We start from the raw sequence: 18,018 nt of genomic DNA on the forward strand, positions 1-18,018 counted from the left end.
GAATTTTTGGGGTTTTTTACATTATTTTGAGGCGGGTTTTTTGTTATTTTTGAGTAGTTTTTTTGTTATTTTGAATTTTTTTTAAGTTATTTTTTTGTTTTTTTAAAAAGTTTTTTTGTTTATTTTTTAGTTTTTTTGAATTTTATTTTATTTATTTATTTATTTATTGTTATTTTGAGTTTATTTTTTTGTTATTTTGAGTTAGTTTTTTGAAAAACTGTGTCCTCTCTCTGTACCTGCTGCTGTCAGACTCGTCATTTTGGTCTTAAATGTTCGTATTAACCCTCTACATGATTCTGGGGTTCTTTTTTTTTTTTTTTTTTAGTTATTTTGAGTTTATTTTTCTTATTTTTATTTATTTTTCTTTTTGAGTTATTTTGAGTAATTTTTTTCTTTTTTTTAATTTATTTATTTTTTTTGTTATTTTGAGTTTTTTGGGGTTTTTTTCAATTATTTTGAGTTTTTTTTTTTCAATTATTTTTTTGTTATTTTTTGTTTTTTAAGTTTAGTTTTTTTGTTTGTTTTTTAGTTATTTTGATTTTATTTAATTTTTTTAGCTATTTTAACTGCTGCTGTCAGATTCATCATTTTGGTCTTAAATGTTCTTATTAACCCTCTACATGTTTGTAATGTAGCTCGTCCGTTACATCGGCCTAAACTAAAAATGACAATACGCAGAAAAGTTTGGGATGTTTATTGATCGGTTGAAATGGCTGTGCAGATAAAGTGACCTGTGACAAATGACATAAGTGCATCGGCTGAGTGATTGTAATTAAATTGTTTGACTTTCTGCTGACCCATGTTGTCTGCCATCTTAGGTGTTCCGGCCAAATGAGTCCCCTGGGAGCTGGAGCACATTAGGAAGGTTCCGGGGCAGACACTGTGCGCTGAGGAGGAAGAGTGTTCAGATATTTTACCTTTTCGTATCTTTACCGTTTGTTTTTTTACGGTTAACACTGATACATTAACATAAAGCTCTATTTTAATAACACGTTGGATTGAAGATTAACACTGTTTTACTAAAGTTGGATTTGCTCAGGAGAGGGCGCTGCGTGGACAGGAGGTTATGGCCGTGCTGATTTTAAATGTTGTTGTTATTTTTGTAAATATTTGTTGGTGTTGTATCGGCGATTACACTGATCCTGGGGTTTTTATTTCACTATTGCGTCTGAAAATCAAGATCTGAACATTAATAACAGACAAATCAGGCGCCGTCTTCCCCCCGAGGTCGCTCCTGTTAGCATTAGCTGTGTTGCTAAGTGCCCGCTCCCTGCTAAACCAGCGGTGCGGGCAGAAAGGGGGCGTTACCTTCAACAGCCTCGCTCCAGATTGGCTCTTTGGTTGCTATGATACTCGCGGTCGGATTTTCATTTATGGAACTCAGCTCAAATTCTTCCCTGTAACCGCTCTAGCCTCGGTGATGTTCATTTGGAGCCGAACGCCGCCGGTGACGCCACAGTCGCTCAGTCCGCTTCTTCTTCTACACACAGTCTTCGGTACGTTAGAGATGTGGCTCAGTGTACCACGCGGTTGCTAGGTAACAGCTGATGTGATGTCATGATTTCCAACCAGGAAGTAAACTCTGAAACCTAAAAAAAAAAAAAAAAAAAAAAAAAAGGCCAAATACAATGATCTTAACCGTGTTTTAGTGAAATGAGACATGGGGATTTTACGTGACGTGGGGTTGACCAGCGAGTAGTGTACGTATATGTGTGTGTGTATATGTGTGTGTGTGTGTGTGTGTGTGTGTGTTATAACGCTGCTACACTGTCCCTGCCTTGTGTCCACTTAGAATAAGCTCATAAATTATTCACCGGAGATTGGGAGGTCACTAAAGTATGGTCTGCTGATCTCACCCCGGCTCTGCACAATGCCACGCTCCATTATTCGCTCCGAGACGCCATCGTAATTTAGCTTTTGTAAACAGATCCGCGCAGAAAGGCATTAACCATTCAAACCGCTGCTCCTTCCTGCACTTCCTCAAACGTGTATCCATGGAGACGCATTTCTATTTCATTACAGAATATGCAAAAGGAGGAAAACCCAAAAATGATAATTGGGTTCAGTTACTTACTATGCAACAGTATAAGTAGAGCTGGCAGGAGAAGCACCGGAGAGAATGGAAAAAACAGACTCGGATCATTCCAAAGTTCAACGTTTATAGCTCCATATCAAAGTTATACAACAGAGAAGCAATAATAATAATTTAATTACAACATGTGGCAACTTCCCGAACAGAGATCCATTTACAAGAAGCGAAAGGAATTTACAGAAGGATTATGCAACGGTATCACTGCCCCGTTTAGAATACAGCAGACTGCAGATCATTAGTATGAGACAGAGATAGACTGATACGTTTAATGCCGATACCGATTGTTTAGAATCCAGAAAAACTGATGTCTGATAAGATCTGTCGATATTCTGGGCTGATACGAAGCACGGATTTAGATTCTTTTTGGAAACACCGCCTTTAACAGAGCTGTGTGGAGGTTTTGTGCAGTTATCGCTTTGGGTTTGGTTAAAATAAATAAAGCTTTTTGTACTTTTTAGGCAGCAGATCGGCCAAAACTAAATATCGGTCCGCGCTGGAGATTTAAGGCCGATATCTGATACGCTAAAAAGTGCGAATATCGGCCCGATCGGTCTATCTCTTTACAAGATCTGTTGTTTTTGCTGGAGTTTTGTGTTCGATATAAAGTCAAAACTCAAGGCCTTGTAGCGTTTCAATGTCAACTTTCATGAACAAAAGTACAAGTAATGGTAAAAATGGAGTTCAGTGCAGTTTTTTTTACTTCTTTTACTTCACTCAAATCACTTTACGTCAAGGAAACGTTCGCCCATTCACACATTCATACACCAGTGAACGCAGAAACACTGGGGGCGAGGTGGGTGAAGTGTCTTGCCCGAGGACACGGCGACAGCTTTCATCTGTGGGTCAGCGGACAAACGCTCTACCAACTGAGCCGCTGTCGCCCCCTACGTCTATGCAACGAATAAACAATCAAATATGAATCATTAAAAATACATTATAAGAGATTTGATCCGGCGAGGCTTGGCGTTGGCGTTAAATCCACCATTTTGAAGGAGGATTTTTGATGTTTATGATAATACTGTAAGTGCTTTTAAGATGGTGACGCTTTTAGTTTGAATTTACACGACCAGGTCAAAGTTCGGACACGACATTTTTTATTTTTTACTACGTTCTACATTTTATATCAACACACAAGACTTCAAATATACAAAGCAAAACAAATGGAGTTTTTTTTTTATATCCACATCCTTAAAGTATCCACGTTTTGCTTTGCTGAAAAATATTTAGTAGAGTTACTTCACTGTTTTTCTTTACTGCATAATCTCATTTATCTTACGTCAAATATTTGGTGTCTTCTGTGTGAATATAACATGTGGAAAGTTGTTAAAATAAGTCTTAAAAATCTGTCCTTTTTGCAGATTATTATATTAATGCACAACCAGGAGATAATATCACAATCCCACACGATATTATCTCGACGGAACAACTTAAAAAATAAATTAACAACCTAATTGATTTTTTAAGTTAAATATCTTGTGCGATCATGAAAATATATGTATAGAAATTATTATGTTCTGTCCCTCAAGATAATTATGTCGTTTCTTCGAGATAATTGTGTCGTTTCTTCGAGATAATTATGTCGTTTCTTCAAGATAATTATGTCGTTCCTTCAAGATAATTATGTCGTTTCTTCAAGATAATATATTTTTGATGTATTATTTTGTAAATATTATTCTCCTTTTGCCTGGTCGTGTAGTTCATTTATTTGGCTTGACCGACTTAAAAAAGGTCGACAAATGGAGTAGTTCTAAGCACAAACAAGTAATAAATGAAGAAGAGATGGAACAACAAGAACAACAAGAACAACAAGAACAACAAGAACAACAAGAAAGCTGAAAGTTTGACATCTGATTATCACATGGTTTTGCGAAACATTTCTGACCCGATTCGTTGATTTCGTTACAAAACTGCCCTCGTGTTTAGGGCTGAAGCAGAACCAGGCCAAGTCCTTCCACATTTATACCTACACCTCCTCCTCCTCCTCCTCCTCCTCCTTTTTCCCGCTCCTCCTCCTCCACTAAAGGACATTTCAGGGTTTTCAGTTCACCAGCAGCGATCCCGCCCGCGCTCCCAATCCACCTGACCCCGTTTCCGGCTTCAAGTCTCAACCCTTTTCGCTCGTCGCCTCCTTCGCTCGTCCTTGCTGTATGATGCATAGTTTTCTTCTTCTTCTCTTTCGTCGTCTGCGGTCTCGTTCAGTCGTCCTGCGCGTGGAATGAGCGCGATTCCCAGAACTGCAGCAGCGGGGTCTTCTGTCTGGGGGTCTGAGGACACTGGTTAACCTGGAAGGACAAATTAAAAGACGTTATTATGGTGCGAATGAGGAAGAAGAGATATCGGTTCAGTTGGTTTTCAGACATAAACTGGTGTAATAATAAGATTTACAGAACAATATTGGCCCAAAACGCCTCGTAGAAGTTTACAAAGTTGTTCTGTAGATACTTTAAATGACAAATAACAGTCAGAAAACACATGTCACTCGTGTTTAAAGGTTCTATATCACAAAAAAATAGACTCTTGTGAGATTTAAGCCATGTTATAATGTTGTTATGTCCTCAAAAACATACGTTGTCTACATCTCCAAAGCTCAAAACGCTCTGTTCCACCTCGTGATGTCATGAAGTGGTAGTTTCCAACTTAATAGCTCCTTTTACCCTTTGCTCAGTACAAATTGGTAATTCCACGGCTGAAATGATCCAAATTATTCTAGAAATTAAGGTGTGTGGAGTTTAAAAACACAGTGGAGCACTTCCTGTATCACCACATGATGACATCACAAGGTGGAACAGAGCGTTTTCCGTGTGAGAGAAGCCTAAATCTGCAGGGTTTGTGTGTTAAACTTGTGTAAACGAAACAAAAAAAAAACACAACTCCAGGTCTGTTTGTGACGAGGAAACGACATTAGAACAGAGATCAGGAAACTTTAAAGGAAATAAATTGTGTATTTTCAGTCTGGATAACCGCGAACGAGCTGCAAATGTGCTTCTTTTTCCTGCGTAATAAATCAGTTGTGCGCTAATGTCAGCTACGCGTCCATTTGCGTGCACATTACAGGCATATTCAGATGTTTTCGTGCATTTATTGAACCAAAAAACATGACGGTGAAGTGGATTTTTTCATGGCAGTGTGAAGTCCTAATCACTTTACGAGACAGAGACAGAAAGAGCCTGTATGATTAGGCCTAAATCAGCCCGACGTTCAAGTATTAGCATCGTAGCGCGTGTTCGGGGGCTTTGATTACATCACAGAACCCATAAATGTCCAACTGGAGCACATTCAAACGCGCTAGGAAACAGGACAAGTCAGTTAAACAGATACAGATACATTTCGTGCAGATGTTGACAGCGCTGCATCTGAATAATCACTCGCACAAAGGCCCCCCCGTGTCAGATTTCGCTTAGGGCCCCCTGAAGGTTACATCCAGCTCTGGCGTCGGCGTCATTAGCACGAGCGCTAAGTCAGAGGGAGGTTAATGGTGTTGTGAGCCAAGGCCGATGTGGCTCGCTGCGACTAAAGTCAACAACTGAAGCCAATCCGCTCCTACATTATTGGTGCTCTGTAATCAGGAGGCAAGGCTGTGGAACGCAGATAACTAACAAGCCCGGGTAGACGCGCGGAGGGGCCCGGCGCTCCCCGCGTAACCCAAACCCACGGCTCTGATGCGTTTGTTTGAAGTGGCATCTCTCTCGACTGACGCTGATGAGGTTAATGAGCAGTGATGGCGAGAATACTTCAAAAAAATGTACAGTTTATTTTGATTTCACTGTTTATTCTGCTTCTTCTATAGCCGTGAATTTAGAGCTGAGTTTCATATTTGGAATTCCGACCTCGAGTATCATAGCAACCAAAGAGCCAATCAGGAGCGAGGATGTTGAAAGTAAAGTTCTTTCCCTCCCGCATCGCTAGTTTAGCATGAAGTGACCGCTTAGCAAACGCTGTTAATCAAAACTGTTGTTGTGTTTTCTATTTTTTCTCATTAATATAGTATTTTTTGGAGCACCAGAAAAAATGTATAAAAAAGAAGAAAAAACATGTATAAGTCGCACTGGACTATAAGTCACATTTTTGGGGGAATTTATTTTACAAAATCCGAGACCAAGAGCAGACATTTTATCTTTAAAGTCAAGTTCTAATAATAATAATAAAATGTGGATCAACAGGCTGAATATCAGTACATCACGCTAACGCTAACGCTAACGCTAATGCTAATGCTAATGCTAACGCTAATGCTAACGCTAACGCTAACGTAACACATTTATATTTATTCTGCGACATGAAGCACAGACAAAACTGAACACGTGTCTGGTTTGTTAACGTAAGATATTAACAGTTAATCAGATTAAAAATAACTTAAAAAAAACAAACAAAAAAAACAAAAAATAACAAAATAAAAATAACTTAAAAAAAACTCAAAATAACAAAAAAAACACCTCAAAATGAAGTAAAAAAAAATTCAAAATAACAAAAAAAATTAAAGAAAATAAACAAAAAAACCCCCAAACAAACTGAAAATAACTAAAAAAAAGAAAAAAAAATGAAAAAAGAAAAAAATTCAAAATAACTCAAAAAGAAAAATAAAAAAAATAAAAAAATAAACACAAAATAACTGAAAAAAATAAGTCACATCTGAGTATAAGTTGCACCCCCAGACAAACTATGAAAAAAGTGACACTTATTATCCAGAAAATACAGTCCTTAATCATTTTGAAAACTAAATGACATGATCATATTGCGTGATGTATTCCTTTGATTTTTTTAGGTATTTAAATTATGTCTTTAATTCATTTTGGTGATGTCATGTTAACATTTGAAGACCACAGAAATAAAAGGTAGAATCAAATTTCCTGGCAGTGTTATCAATACGTCAATCCTGCGTTTTAATACTGTGAAATACGTTCTTTCTCACTGGCGTTAAGGCGTACGTCACAGCGGAGGTGAAAACGGGGAGTGATTGACAAAATGGCGCCTTGAAAATAAGCGATTAAAGATTGACTCAACGAGAAGAAACGATTATAACACGGTCCAAAACTCTGAAAAGTCTTTTTGCAGAATAGGTCTGATTTAACCTATTGAGACCTGGTGTCCTCATCTGTGGACAACACATTTTGGATTGTTTGGGCCACAGTGCAAATTTTTAGAAGAACAGCAACAAGAACATGTTCAATTTTGAATATTTCTAAGAGTTTAGAATATTTATTTATTTTGTTTATTTTTATTGAATTTTTTTATTATTATTTTTATTGTATTTTTATTAGTTTTTTTTTATTTTATTTAGTTATTTTTTTTTATTATTTTATTTGATTAAAGCTCGAGTCTCAGGAGGTTAAAGTACATTTTTTGTCCCCGTAGCATAATTTTCTCGCTGCATTTGACCCATCCTTCAATCCCTTAACATTTGCTTTACTTTTAATATGTGATGTGTATATACTTTTATAGAATATTAGTAAAAACCAGGTCGATGGAGGGATTTTTACTTCCATTTCTCAGTGAAGTTTTCAGCAGCGTATGCATCGTGTGTGCATCAGCAGTGAAATGTGCTCTGAAAGGAGAAAAGCATCAGGGCCGTATATGGAATCAAAGACGCACAAAACACACAAAACACACAAAGCCCGAGTCTCCAGCCCTGTCAGTCTCTCTCAGCGATACACCCGGCAAACACATTCACTCACACGTTCAAATCTGCCCACACATGCAAAAAAAAGCTAATCCAAATTCCTCGTGCGTCTCTGCCTCCTTTCTTTCTCTCTCTAAGGACTTCTCTCCATCTCGGCCTTATCTCTGGAGATAAGCTTCTTACTGTGTGTCTGATATGTTATCAGATGTTTGTGGCCCGTATATGCTGACACGCTCCCATGGGCCGGTCTGCGCTGATTCTTTTACAAACTCTTTAAGTCGCACGCTGCAAGATCCGTGAGTTTCTTTTGGTTCCTGCTGTTTCCTTCGGGGGTGAATCCTCTGCCCCCGTCTGACCTTCTCCGCATCATGTTTTTCCGGAGCTCCAGCCCTTCACTTTCTCCATGACTCTCTCCTCTCGGCTTTTATAAACCGCTGTTATTACGATAAAGAGGTGCCCAAAGTTTTTTCCTCGTTGGGCCAAATGGAGAGCGCATTAGCAGGTCAAGGGCCAAACCTAATGGCAGTCTGCATATAAAAATGTTCCTCTGCGAAGAAATGTTTGATTAAATAGATTTTAAATAATAGGAAATAGACCGGATTGGCCTCCTTCCCGTCTCCTGTCCTGACGGCTCCTCTTTTCAAAACAAAGTCAAAATAGATTCTTCTGAAAATCTCAGAGCCCCAAATTAAACTCTCCAGAGTTTAATGGTGCGAGGCCCACGGGCCCAGAGTGGCACCTCAGGCCTAAAGCTTTTTTATCATGACCTTTTTAAAATGTTTTTTACATTTCTAGACACAATATTACAAAGAACGCACAGGGACACACACACACACACACACACACACACACAGCAACAACAAGCAGCTGGGGGCGGAGTCAAGGGTAAAGGCCTGATGTGAACTCAGAGCTTATGGAGCGCACATGTGTGTGTGTGGTGTGATATGTACACACACATGTGCATGTGCACGTACACACATGTGCACGTACATACACGTGTGCACATATATGTACATATATACACATATATACATAAATACATATGTACACATACACATATATACTTATATACATATATACATATATACATATATACATATATACATATATACACATATATACATATATGGCGGCACGGTGACTGAGTGCCATCACTCATGTCTCACAGCAAGAAGGTTGGTTCGATCCCCGGGTCACCAGGCCTTTCTGTGTGGAGTTTTTCATGTTTCTCCCCGTGTCTGGATGGGTTTCCTCCGGGTACTCCGGTTTCCCCCATCAACCAAAACATGAACGCCCTTCGAGACAACTGTTGTTGTGATTTTGGGCGTTACAAAAATAAATGAATTGAAAATTGAATTGAATATATACATATATACATATCTAAATACATATATACATATCTAAATACATTCTGGTTGCTGCAGAGCGGCACGTCACACCAGATTCTGCTGCGTTGCTGTAAATGCTCGATGTCTCCCTCCTCCGCTCAGAACATGAGCACAGGCCGATCAGCACAGACAGAGTCACTCGTCTATCGTCAAATACGACGTCTGAACATTTCATTTATCAAGACCCAGACCAGGCCTAATCGTGAGGACTTTATTTATTTTTTCTGAGTAAGAACAAAAAGCAGCTCTACAGACGTGTTTTTGATAATAATGAATCTAAGATGTTCAAATATGTGAGACCTGAGTCTGATCCAACAGAAGTGACACAAAGCAGCCACGTGTTTACTCTGGTCTTTATATTCACTGATAAGACACAGATGTTTGTGTGTGAGCAGTAACACACACACTGTACACACTGTACACACTGTACACACTGTACACACTGTACACACTGTACACACTGTACACACCGTGCACACTGTACACACTGTACACACTGTACACACTGTACACACCGTACACACTGTACACACCGTGCACACTGTACACACTGTACACACTGTACACACTGTACACACCGTGCACACTGTACACACCGTGCACACTGTACACACTGTACACACTGTACACACCGTGCACACCGTACACACTGTACACACTGTACACACTGTACACACTGTACACACTGTACATACAGTACACACTGTACACACTGTACACACTGTACACACTGTACACACCGTGCACACTGTACACACTGTACACACCGTGCACACTGTACACACTGTACACACTGTACACACCGTACACACTGTACACACTGTACACACTGTACACACTGTACACACCGTACACACTGTACACACTGTACACACTGTACACACTGTAGACTGTGGACTGTCCCCTCTTTAAAAGGACAGTCCCCTCACATCTCCATGTCCAGCCTCGTGTTCCTCAGTGTCTATACTCAAACTCTACACATCAAAGTACTTCATTTGTCTACATTTTCATCTCTTTATCCACGCGCTCCACTTTAGTTTATTTAGTTTATTTTACAGGGACAAGAGCAATAATCAAACACTGAGGAGATTCTCTGCTCCAGACAAGAGTTTCTGAATCTGCATCTCCATCTGCAGCCCCGGACAAAATGTGACCAAAAATAAAATGACATTAAATATCTCTATCCCCTTCCCAGACTCCTCCCTCTGTCCCCTCTCCTTCTGTCCCTCCTCCCTCTGTCCCTCCTCTCTCTGTCCCTCCTCTCTCTGTCCCTCCTCCCTCTGTCCTTCCTCTCTCTGTCCCTCCTCTCTCTGTCCCTCCTCTCTCTGTCCCTCCTCCCTCTGTCCCTCCTCCCTCTGTCCCTCCTCCCTCTGTCTCTCCTCCCTCTGTCCTTCCTCCTTCTGTCTTTCCTCCCTCTGTCCCCTCTCCCTCCATCCTTCCTCCCTCTGTCTCTCCTCCCTCTGTCCCTCTTTACCCTCCTCCCTCTGTCCCCTCTCCCTCTGTCTCTCCTCCCTCTGTCCCCTCTCCCTTTTTTCCCTCCTCCCTCTGTCCCCTCTCCCTCTTTCTCCCCCTCCCTCTGTCCTTCCTCCCTCTGTCCCCTCTCCCTCCATCCTTCCTCCCTCTGTCTCTCCTCCCTCTGTCCCTCTTTCCCCTCCTCCCTCTGTCCCCTCTCCCTCTTTCCCCTCCTCCCTCTGTCCCCTCTCCCTCTGTCCTTCCTCCCTCTGTCCCCTCTCCCTCTTTCCCCTCCTCCCTCCGTCCTCTTAATCAGACATAATTTAATCCCTCTAAGTGCGGTTGCATTTTTGAGAATTGTTCAAAGTAAATATAACTATTTGACGTCATTCCTGTCGTCCATTTTAGAACAATAGTTTCTGTCGTTACGGTGGAACCAGACGGCCCTGACTCACCTCTGTTTGGTAATTCTTCTCCGCCGCAGCAGGGGGCCACACGAGTTTTCCCGGCGAATGACGAACTAGAACGGACAAACATGAATCAACGTGGGCGGGGCTAAACAAATAGACCCGCCTTTGGTCACAGATATGAGCTCATGATAATCAAACACATGCAAGAATTGGGAAGGTCATTAAAGAGTGTGCACAAGGAGGGGGTTTGTGCATGGGTGGCTATCGCAAAAAAGTGGCGTTTGTTTCGTGTTCTTTTATAATTCGGTGAGTCACATTGAGGAACGGCTCGGACACGCCCCGGTCAGTTTGTTTCAGCGTCGACAAAGTGGAGAAACACTTTGATTTGTGTAACAATAGGGAAAACACAAACACACAACGCCATGGCAACAGCCCCGCATGCAAACGGCACAGACGCACTTTCACCCGGGTTCAAGATTTCAGATTCAAATTTGTGGTCAGCTCAGTTTTTGGTGTTAATTTCTTTAGAGATAAATAAAGTCGGACTATTACTGTATTTTAAAAGTCTAAAATTGACTCTTCTGAGGTTTAAACCATGTTATAATGTGGTTAACGCGTCAAAAACAGACCTGGAGTCATGTTTTGTTTCATTCATTCTACGTCTCCAAAGCTCAAAACGCTCTGTTCCACCTTGTGATGTCATGAAGTGGTGGTTTTCAAGTTAACAGCTCCTTTAATTACTTTTAGCTCAGTAGAAATTGGCAATTCCGGCGCTGAAATGACCCCAATGATTCTAGAAATGAAGGTGTGTGGAGTTTAAAAACACAGTGGAGCACTTCCTGTATCACCACATGATGACATCACAAGGTGGAACAGAGTGTTTTCAGTTTGAGAGAAGAACTCAGCCTAAATGTTCAGGGTTTGTGTGTTAAACGTGTGTGACATTTTAGAGACTTTTGTCCAGTCAAAAGACATTCAAATTTAGCTTTGAACTGTTTATCGCTATGGAAACGGTGCTAGACTCTCATGTGACGTCACTCCTGATGGATCCGTCCAAACAACAGGAGACACAAAGACTTTAAATGAGACAAAGACGTTTCCTCATGTGGTTAACGAAGGTCATTAACAACTGAAGACGCCTCACTCTGCTGTTCATCAGGTGTTTCATTTAACCTCCGCTGTCTCTCTGCATCTTTCTCTGTCTCTCTCTGTCTCTGTCTCTCTGTTTCCCTGTTTTTCTCTGTCTCACTGTTTCTCTCTGTCTCTGTTTCTCTCTGTCTCTCCGTTTCTCTCTTTCCTTCACACCATTAAACCCTGATCTATGATTGTTGCAGTGTATTTTTCCCTGCTCTTTGTCTCTCTCTGTCTGTTTCTCTCTCTGTCTTTCTCTCTCTTTGTCTCTCTCTTTCTCTCTGTCTGTCTCTGTTTCTCTCTCCCTGTTTTTCCCTCCTTTCTCTCTCTTTCCCTCACACCATTAAACCCTGATCTATGGCTGTCACAGTGTATTTTTCCCTTCTCTTTGTCTCTCTCTGTTTCTCTTTGTCTCTCTCTGTTTGTTTCTCTCTCTCTCTCTGTTTGTTTCTCTCTCTTCCCCTCACACCATTAAACCCTGATCTATGGCTGTTGCAGTGTATTTTTTCCTTCTCTTTGTCTCTCTCTATCTCTCTGTTTCTCTTTGTCTCTCTCTGTTTGTTTCTCTCTCTCTCTGTTTGTTTCTCTCTCTTCCCCTCCTTTCTCTCTCTTCCCCTCACACCATTAAACCCTGATCTATGGCTGTCACAGTGTATTTTTCCCTTCTCTTTGTCTCTCTCTGTTTCTCTTTGTCTCTCTCTGTTTGTTTCTCTCTCTCTCTCTGTTTGTTTCTCTCTCTTCCCCTCACACCATTAAACCCTGATCTATGGCTGTTGCAGTGTATTTTTCCCTTCTCTTTGTCTCTCTCTATCTCTCTGTTTGTCTTTGTCTCTCTCTGTTTGTCTTTGTCTCTCTCTGTTTGTTTCTCTCTCTGTCTCTCTGTTTGTTTCTCTCTCTTTCCCTCCTTTCTCTCTCTTCCCCTCACACCATTAAACCCTGATCTATGGCTGTTGCAGTGTATTTTTTCCTTCTCTTTGTCTCTCTCTATCTCTCTGTTTCTCTTTGTCTCTCTCTGTTTGTTTCTCTCTCTCTCTGTTTGTTTCTCTCTCTTCCCCTCCTTTCTCTCTCTTCCCCTCACACCATTAAACCCTGATCTATGACCGTTGCAGTGTATTTTTCCCTGCTCTTTGTCTCTCTCTGTTTCTCTTTGTCTCTCTCTGTTTCTCTCTTTCTCTTTGTCTCTCTCTGTTTCTCTGTCTCTCTGTTTGTTTCTCTCTCTTCCCCTCCTTTCTCTCTCTTCCCCTCACACATTAAACCCTGATCTATGACTGTCAGTGTATTTTTCCCTTCTCTTTGTCTCTCTCTGTTTCTCTTTGTCTCTGTCTGTTTCTCTCTCTGTTTGTTTCTCTCTCTTCCCCTCACACATTAAACCCTGATCTATGACTGTCACAGTGTACTTCTCTCTGTGTTTCGTGACAGACTGATGCTCTCTGTCTCTGGTGGAAGTTATCGCTGCAGACGTCGATCTCTCGTTTGTAAAAAAGTTGTTTTGAAGTTTCACACTGAAATATCAAATATTTTCATTTCATTTACACAGCGAGCTCCAAAGAGAGTCTTTATAATGAGCCGTGTACAAACGCATTAATCTCACAAAAGAAAAGATGATTCACACCAGATTTTGCTACTTCTACTTTCCACATCAGCGATAAAATAATAAAAATGTCTCCATGTCGAATATTTGATGTTCACACAGTCCAGACACATAAAACATCACTATGTGCAGGATTTTACCCTAAATACAGAATATTACTAATATTATTACAGATTAACCAGACAGACGAGACACTTTTGATCATCTAAAATGCACTTTTTAAAATTTCTGGTAAAATTATTCAAATCTACAGACAGTTTCAGAGTCGATGAAACGTTCTGCGCCGACAAAGACGCCTACGAAGGTTTGAACTTTGTGTTTAAACGAGAGAGAAATGTGAGAAAATGTTAACGCCTGTGTGAGAAAAGTGTATAAAGTGTGTGGTGAGGGGTTTGACAGACAAAAACAGAGAGAATAATTGTAAAAAATAAAGCTGATACTTCGTGGGTTATTTTTAGAACGTGATCCCTGCGATAAACGAGGGAGCAAAGGATATTTCTTAGATTTCAAACTGATTTTCATTGAAGGCCACGTCGGCAAAATGGTTTCCCTCAAGGGGCCAGATGTAAGTGTACTGCAGTATAAATGTAATCAGATGTAATTTAAAATAAAATGAAGTACTTCTTGACTAAAGTAAATTAACTATATCTGTATTTATTACTAATTCAAATGACAAATATTACACATGCATTTGCACAGATGTAAAAAATATGTCTGGGTAACTGCGTATTTCCTGATAAACTGACATTTTTAAAAGTTTGTATCTGACTGGGGCACACCTGCTCACAGACACACACACACACACACACACACCGACACACACACACACACACAGACAGTCATACCTTTTAATTCGCCTTCTCGCGGGCCACATAAAATCACCTGACGGGCCGCATTTGGCTCACGGGCCTTGAGTTTGACACATATGATTTAAACAGTCGAAACTGAAACTCATTTTGCATTTACTGTGGATATTACGATTCTATTTTTTATGGAGTGTGTTTACGGCCTGATTATCGATCGATCTGACAGACTTTGACCTGAGACCTGCAGGACTCGCAGTGCGTCACGTGTCCAATAATCACGTTATTGTTTATCACCAGATTATCAAAATGCATCAGTGGAACCATCAATTTATCTTCTAATACGACCAGTTTTTAGACGTAGACCATCATGAGATCTTGGATTAAAAGTTCCTGTATCAAACCCGTGAGATATCGAGTCGTCGTCGTCTCTTACAAACACATTTTATACAGTAGTGTCGCTCTCTTTTGACAGACAGCGGCGTCGTGAACCGGACGCAGTGGGTTTCAGACAGTTTTCATCATCTTGTTAAAATGATCTCTCCGTCCTACACAGATACAATTAAAACACTAACCTGCTGCGGTGGTTGCGACTCCGTTTTGGCTCGAGTCTTGAACAGGCGAAGACAGGCTTTCAGACAGGCTTTTATGTTCTTCCGTTGCAGTTGTTGTCCCGTCTTTTCCCCGCTCGCGTCGGGTCCCGTACACGTTCATCCTCTGCTCCCGAAGTTCCCGTTCCCTCTCCTGAGCTTCCCGAATGTCCCGCTCCACTTTCACGACCGACGTAGACGGACGCAGCTTGAAAAAAGGGTTCTCCTTCGGTGGCGAATCCCCATCTGGGACATCTTGGACTTTTCTCGTTTTGCCCTTACTCGAGTCGACGGCTGCGGTCGCGTTTCCGTTGGCGTTGGGTCGTTTCGGCGCGTGATCCACGTTGTTTTCTATGATGATAACTTGGTGGTGCTTTGATTCTGGGTGAAGCTTTGGCGTTTTTAAATTCTTCTCATTTCTAGGGTCAGATCCGGGTTTTGTTGCTTTATTATTCGACGACCCGTTCTCCGAAATAGAAACGAGTTGAAGGTTTGAGTTTGATATCGCTTTATTCGGAGCTGAATCTTTAGGTTTCTGAAAGGCCTCAAAAATCTGCTTTCGTTCCTTGAGTTGCTGGACACTCCCTTTGTCGTAAAACCCTGGAATTTTCCCGAGTTTGACCAAATCCTGTTCTCTTCGGGTCTCTGCGTAAATCTCCTGCTGCATCTTTTTCCCCGCAAACTGCTTGTCTTTGCCTTGGTATCTTTCCGACTTTCCGTTGGGAAGCGACGCGGCGTTGACGCTGACAGCTTTCCTCAAAGGGATCTCCACGTATTCCGGGGCTGTGGGCGGATTGGGAAGCCCCCTGGATCTCCTCAGGCTGTGCTCTCGCTCTATGGCCTTGCGGATCTCCCTCTCGATGGGGGTTTCTTTGCGAGCACGAGCCGAGCCGCCTCCGCTCTCCGCCAAAGTGCTCCTGGGGGAGAGGTCGGCCGACACTCCGCTGTCACTCTCCTCGCACGAGTCGCTCTCCATCTCTGCTCCGGTTACCTTTTACGCTCCGAACTCCTCTGATCCGTGCCTCCGTCTCACTCTCTCTTTAAATACTTTTCTCTGCTCTTATCTGCCTTTCTGCTTTCCCTTTCTCCCCGTGCCACGCCCCACCCCGCTCTCTCCGGTGACCACAGCGAGCGCCGGGATTGGCTGGCTCCCTGGAAACCGATGACAAAGGTGAAGAGTCCTGGCTGTGCACCTGTTGTCGTGTGGCTTCCTGGTTGTGTAGCACTTGACGTTGTTGACATGGCGCCTCCTGTTGGTCACACACATCGAGCACAGGTGAAGCTGAGACAGTGGGTTTTGACATGAATGAATGAATTTTGTTTTGGTTGTTCACGTTCTCTCTGAAAAAGACAAAACAAAACATTTTTCTGTTACATGGTCCAACCAGAGTACTGCATTTTGAATACTCTGAATACTTTTACACCAAGCTGCATTATATTATAGAGTAAAGAACACGACATACAATTACAAACAGCTTTATTTTTGTTGGACTGTTTGTTATTTATTCATTTATGTCTAATTAGAGAAACACACAGACGCTGTAAGAGCAGAGTTTTCTTTTTTCTCATTAACACTGTGCAGTTCAAAGCACAGACTGTGTAAAGAAAGTAGTAAAAATAAAGAAAAACACACTGAATGAGAGAGTATTTTAAATAAACATGATAGTTTCCCCGTAGCTGAACGTTGAATGAATGAGTTTTATTTTGGTTGTTCACGTTCCCTCTGAATAAGACAAAAAACAAAACATTTTCTTCATTAATTAGAACCAAAAAAGGATTGAACTGAAGCTGTTTATGTAAAAACGTCCTTATTTTAATCCATATCTTAAACAAAAATCACTCTTATAAACCTACAGCAGTGTAAATGTATCAATGAAGAAAGTTTTTTTGAATTTAGACAGAGTTTTAATCAACTTAAATCACCGTCGAGCTCATTCCAAAGTCTTATTCCTCAGACAGACACATCTTTGCCTCAGGTTAGCTCTTATTTTACTAGATTTAAACTGAAACGTCTTAAGTTAAAGCGACTATTTCTTAATTTAAAGAAGAACTGACGCGACACAAAACAGAACTGTCAACATTTTTAACGTAACTATGTCCGTAAATGTTAAAATATTCGATTTTATCAGTAGTTCACGAGTCGGATCATGGAGTCCTGCTTTATTAATGATTCTTTTTGCTCTTTTTTGTAGTTTAATTAAAGGATCTACGTTTGTTTTACAGCATTTCCCCAAATTTCCGAGCAATAAGATAAACACTGAAGCACAAGTGATGGATGTAAAATACGCTGGCAGTTTTTTTTTTTGCCATTTTTGATATTTCAGAGTTACAGTTTGAACTATAAAAGACACTGAGGTTCTTCATCACAGTTGATTTCACTGGTAAAATGTTGAAAATGCTAAATATCTACATGATAATCCGGGGGAGATTTAGTAGCGGTCTTAGTGCCATCTGGTAAAAATCCGGGCTCAGCTGTGTTTTCACCAACTTCCACATTGTAATAATCACAAAAGCGTTCTGGATGTCACTCACAGTGGCTAAAACGCACTGTAGGGTTAGCGCCACCTGTTGCTCGCTGTTGTTATTTCCTGATTTATGTTCTAACGTTTCCTCGTCACAAACAGACCTGGAGGAGTTGTGTTTTGTTTCATTCGCACGTGTTTAACACAAACACACCTGCACATTTAGGCTGAGTTCTTCTCTCAAACTGAAAACACGCCGTTCCACCTTGTGATGTCATCGTGTGGTGATACAGGAAGTGCTCCGCTGTGTTTTTAAACTCCACACACCTTCATTTATAGAATCATTTGGATCATTTCAGCTTCTGGAATTACCAATCTCTACTAAACTAAAGGTCAAAGGAGCTGCTCACTTGAAAACTACCACTTGATGACATCACAAGGTGGAACAGAGCATTTTGAGCTTTGGAGACGCAGACAGACTAATA

At 41.0% G+C, this 18,018-nt stretch overlaps 1 protein-coding gene across 1 annotated transcript; it reads right to left on the reverse strand.

Annotated features, from left to right (window-relative positions):
• Positions 1-2,121: 2,121 nt before the first annotated feature.
• Positions 2,122-16,127, reverse strand: LOC117378239 (uncharacterized protein MISP3). The gene is made up of 3 exons (XM_033974785.2): positions 15,057-16,127; positions 11,002-11,066; positions 2,122-4,374 (listed from the first exon to the last, which is right to left on the reverse strand). The coding sequence occupies exons 1-3, from the start codon at positions 16,045-16,047 to the stop codon at positions 4,288-4,290; spliced, it is 1,143 nt and encodes a 380-aa protein (XP_033830676.1). The 5' UTR covers positions 16,048-16,127; the 3' UTR covers positions 2,122-4,287.
• Between the last annotated feature and the right edge of the window lie 1,891 nt (positions 16,128-18,018).

The sequence above is a fragment of the Periophthalmus magnuspinnatus genome, chromosome 1, assembly GCF_009829125.3.
Source record: "Periophthalmus magnuspinnatus isolate fPerMag1 chromosome 1, fPerMag1.2.pri, whole genome shotgun sequence".
NCBI classification, from domain to species: domain Eukaryota; kingdom Metazoa; phylum Chordata; class Actinopteri; order Gobiiformes; family Gobiidae; genus Periophthalmus; species Periophthalmus magnuspinnatus.

Bases quoted from the DNA above. Each gene is read 5' to 3' on its own strand.
- LOC117378239 (XM_033974785.2), bottom strand. From the start codon at position 16,047: ATGGAGAGCGACTCGTGCGAGGAGAGTGACAGCGGAGTGTCGGCCGAC. The intron at 11,067-15,056 runs GTTAGTGTTTTA...TGTCCGTTCTAG, and splicing joins AGTCGCAACCACCGCAGCAG to TTCGTCATTCGCCGGGAAAA. The intron at 4,375-11,001 runs GTGAGTCAGGGC...TTGTCCTTCCAG, and splicing joins AGAAGAATTACCAAACAGAG to GTTAACCAGTGTCCTCAGAC.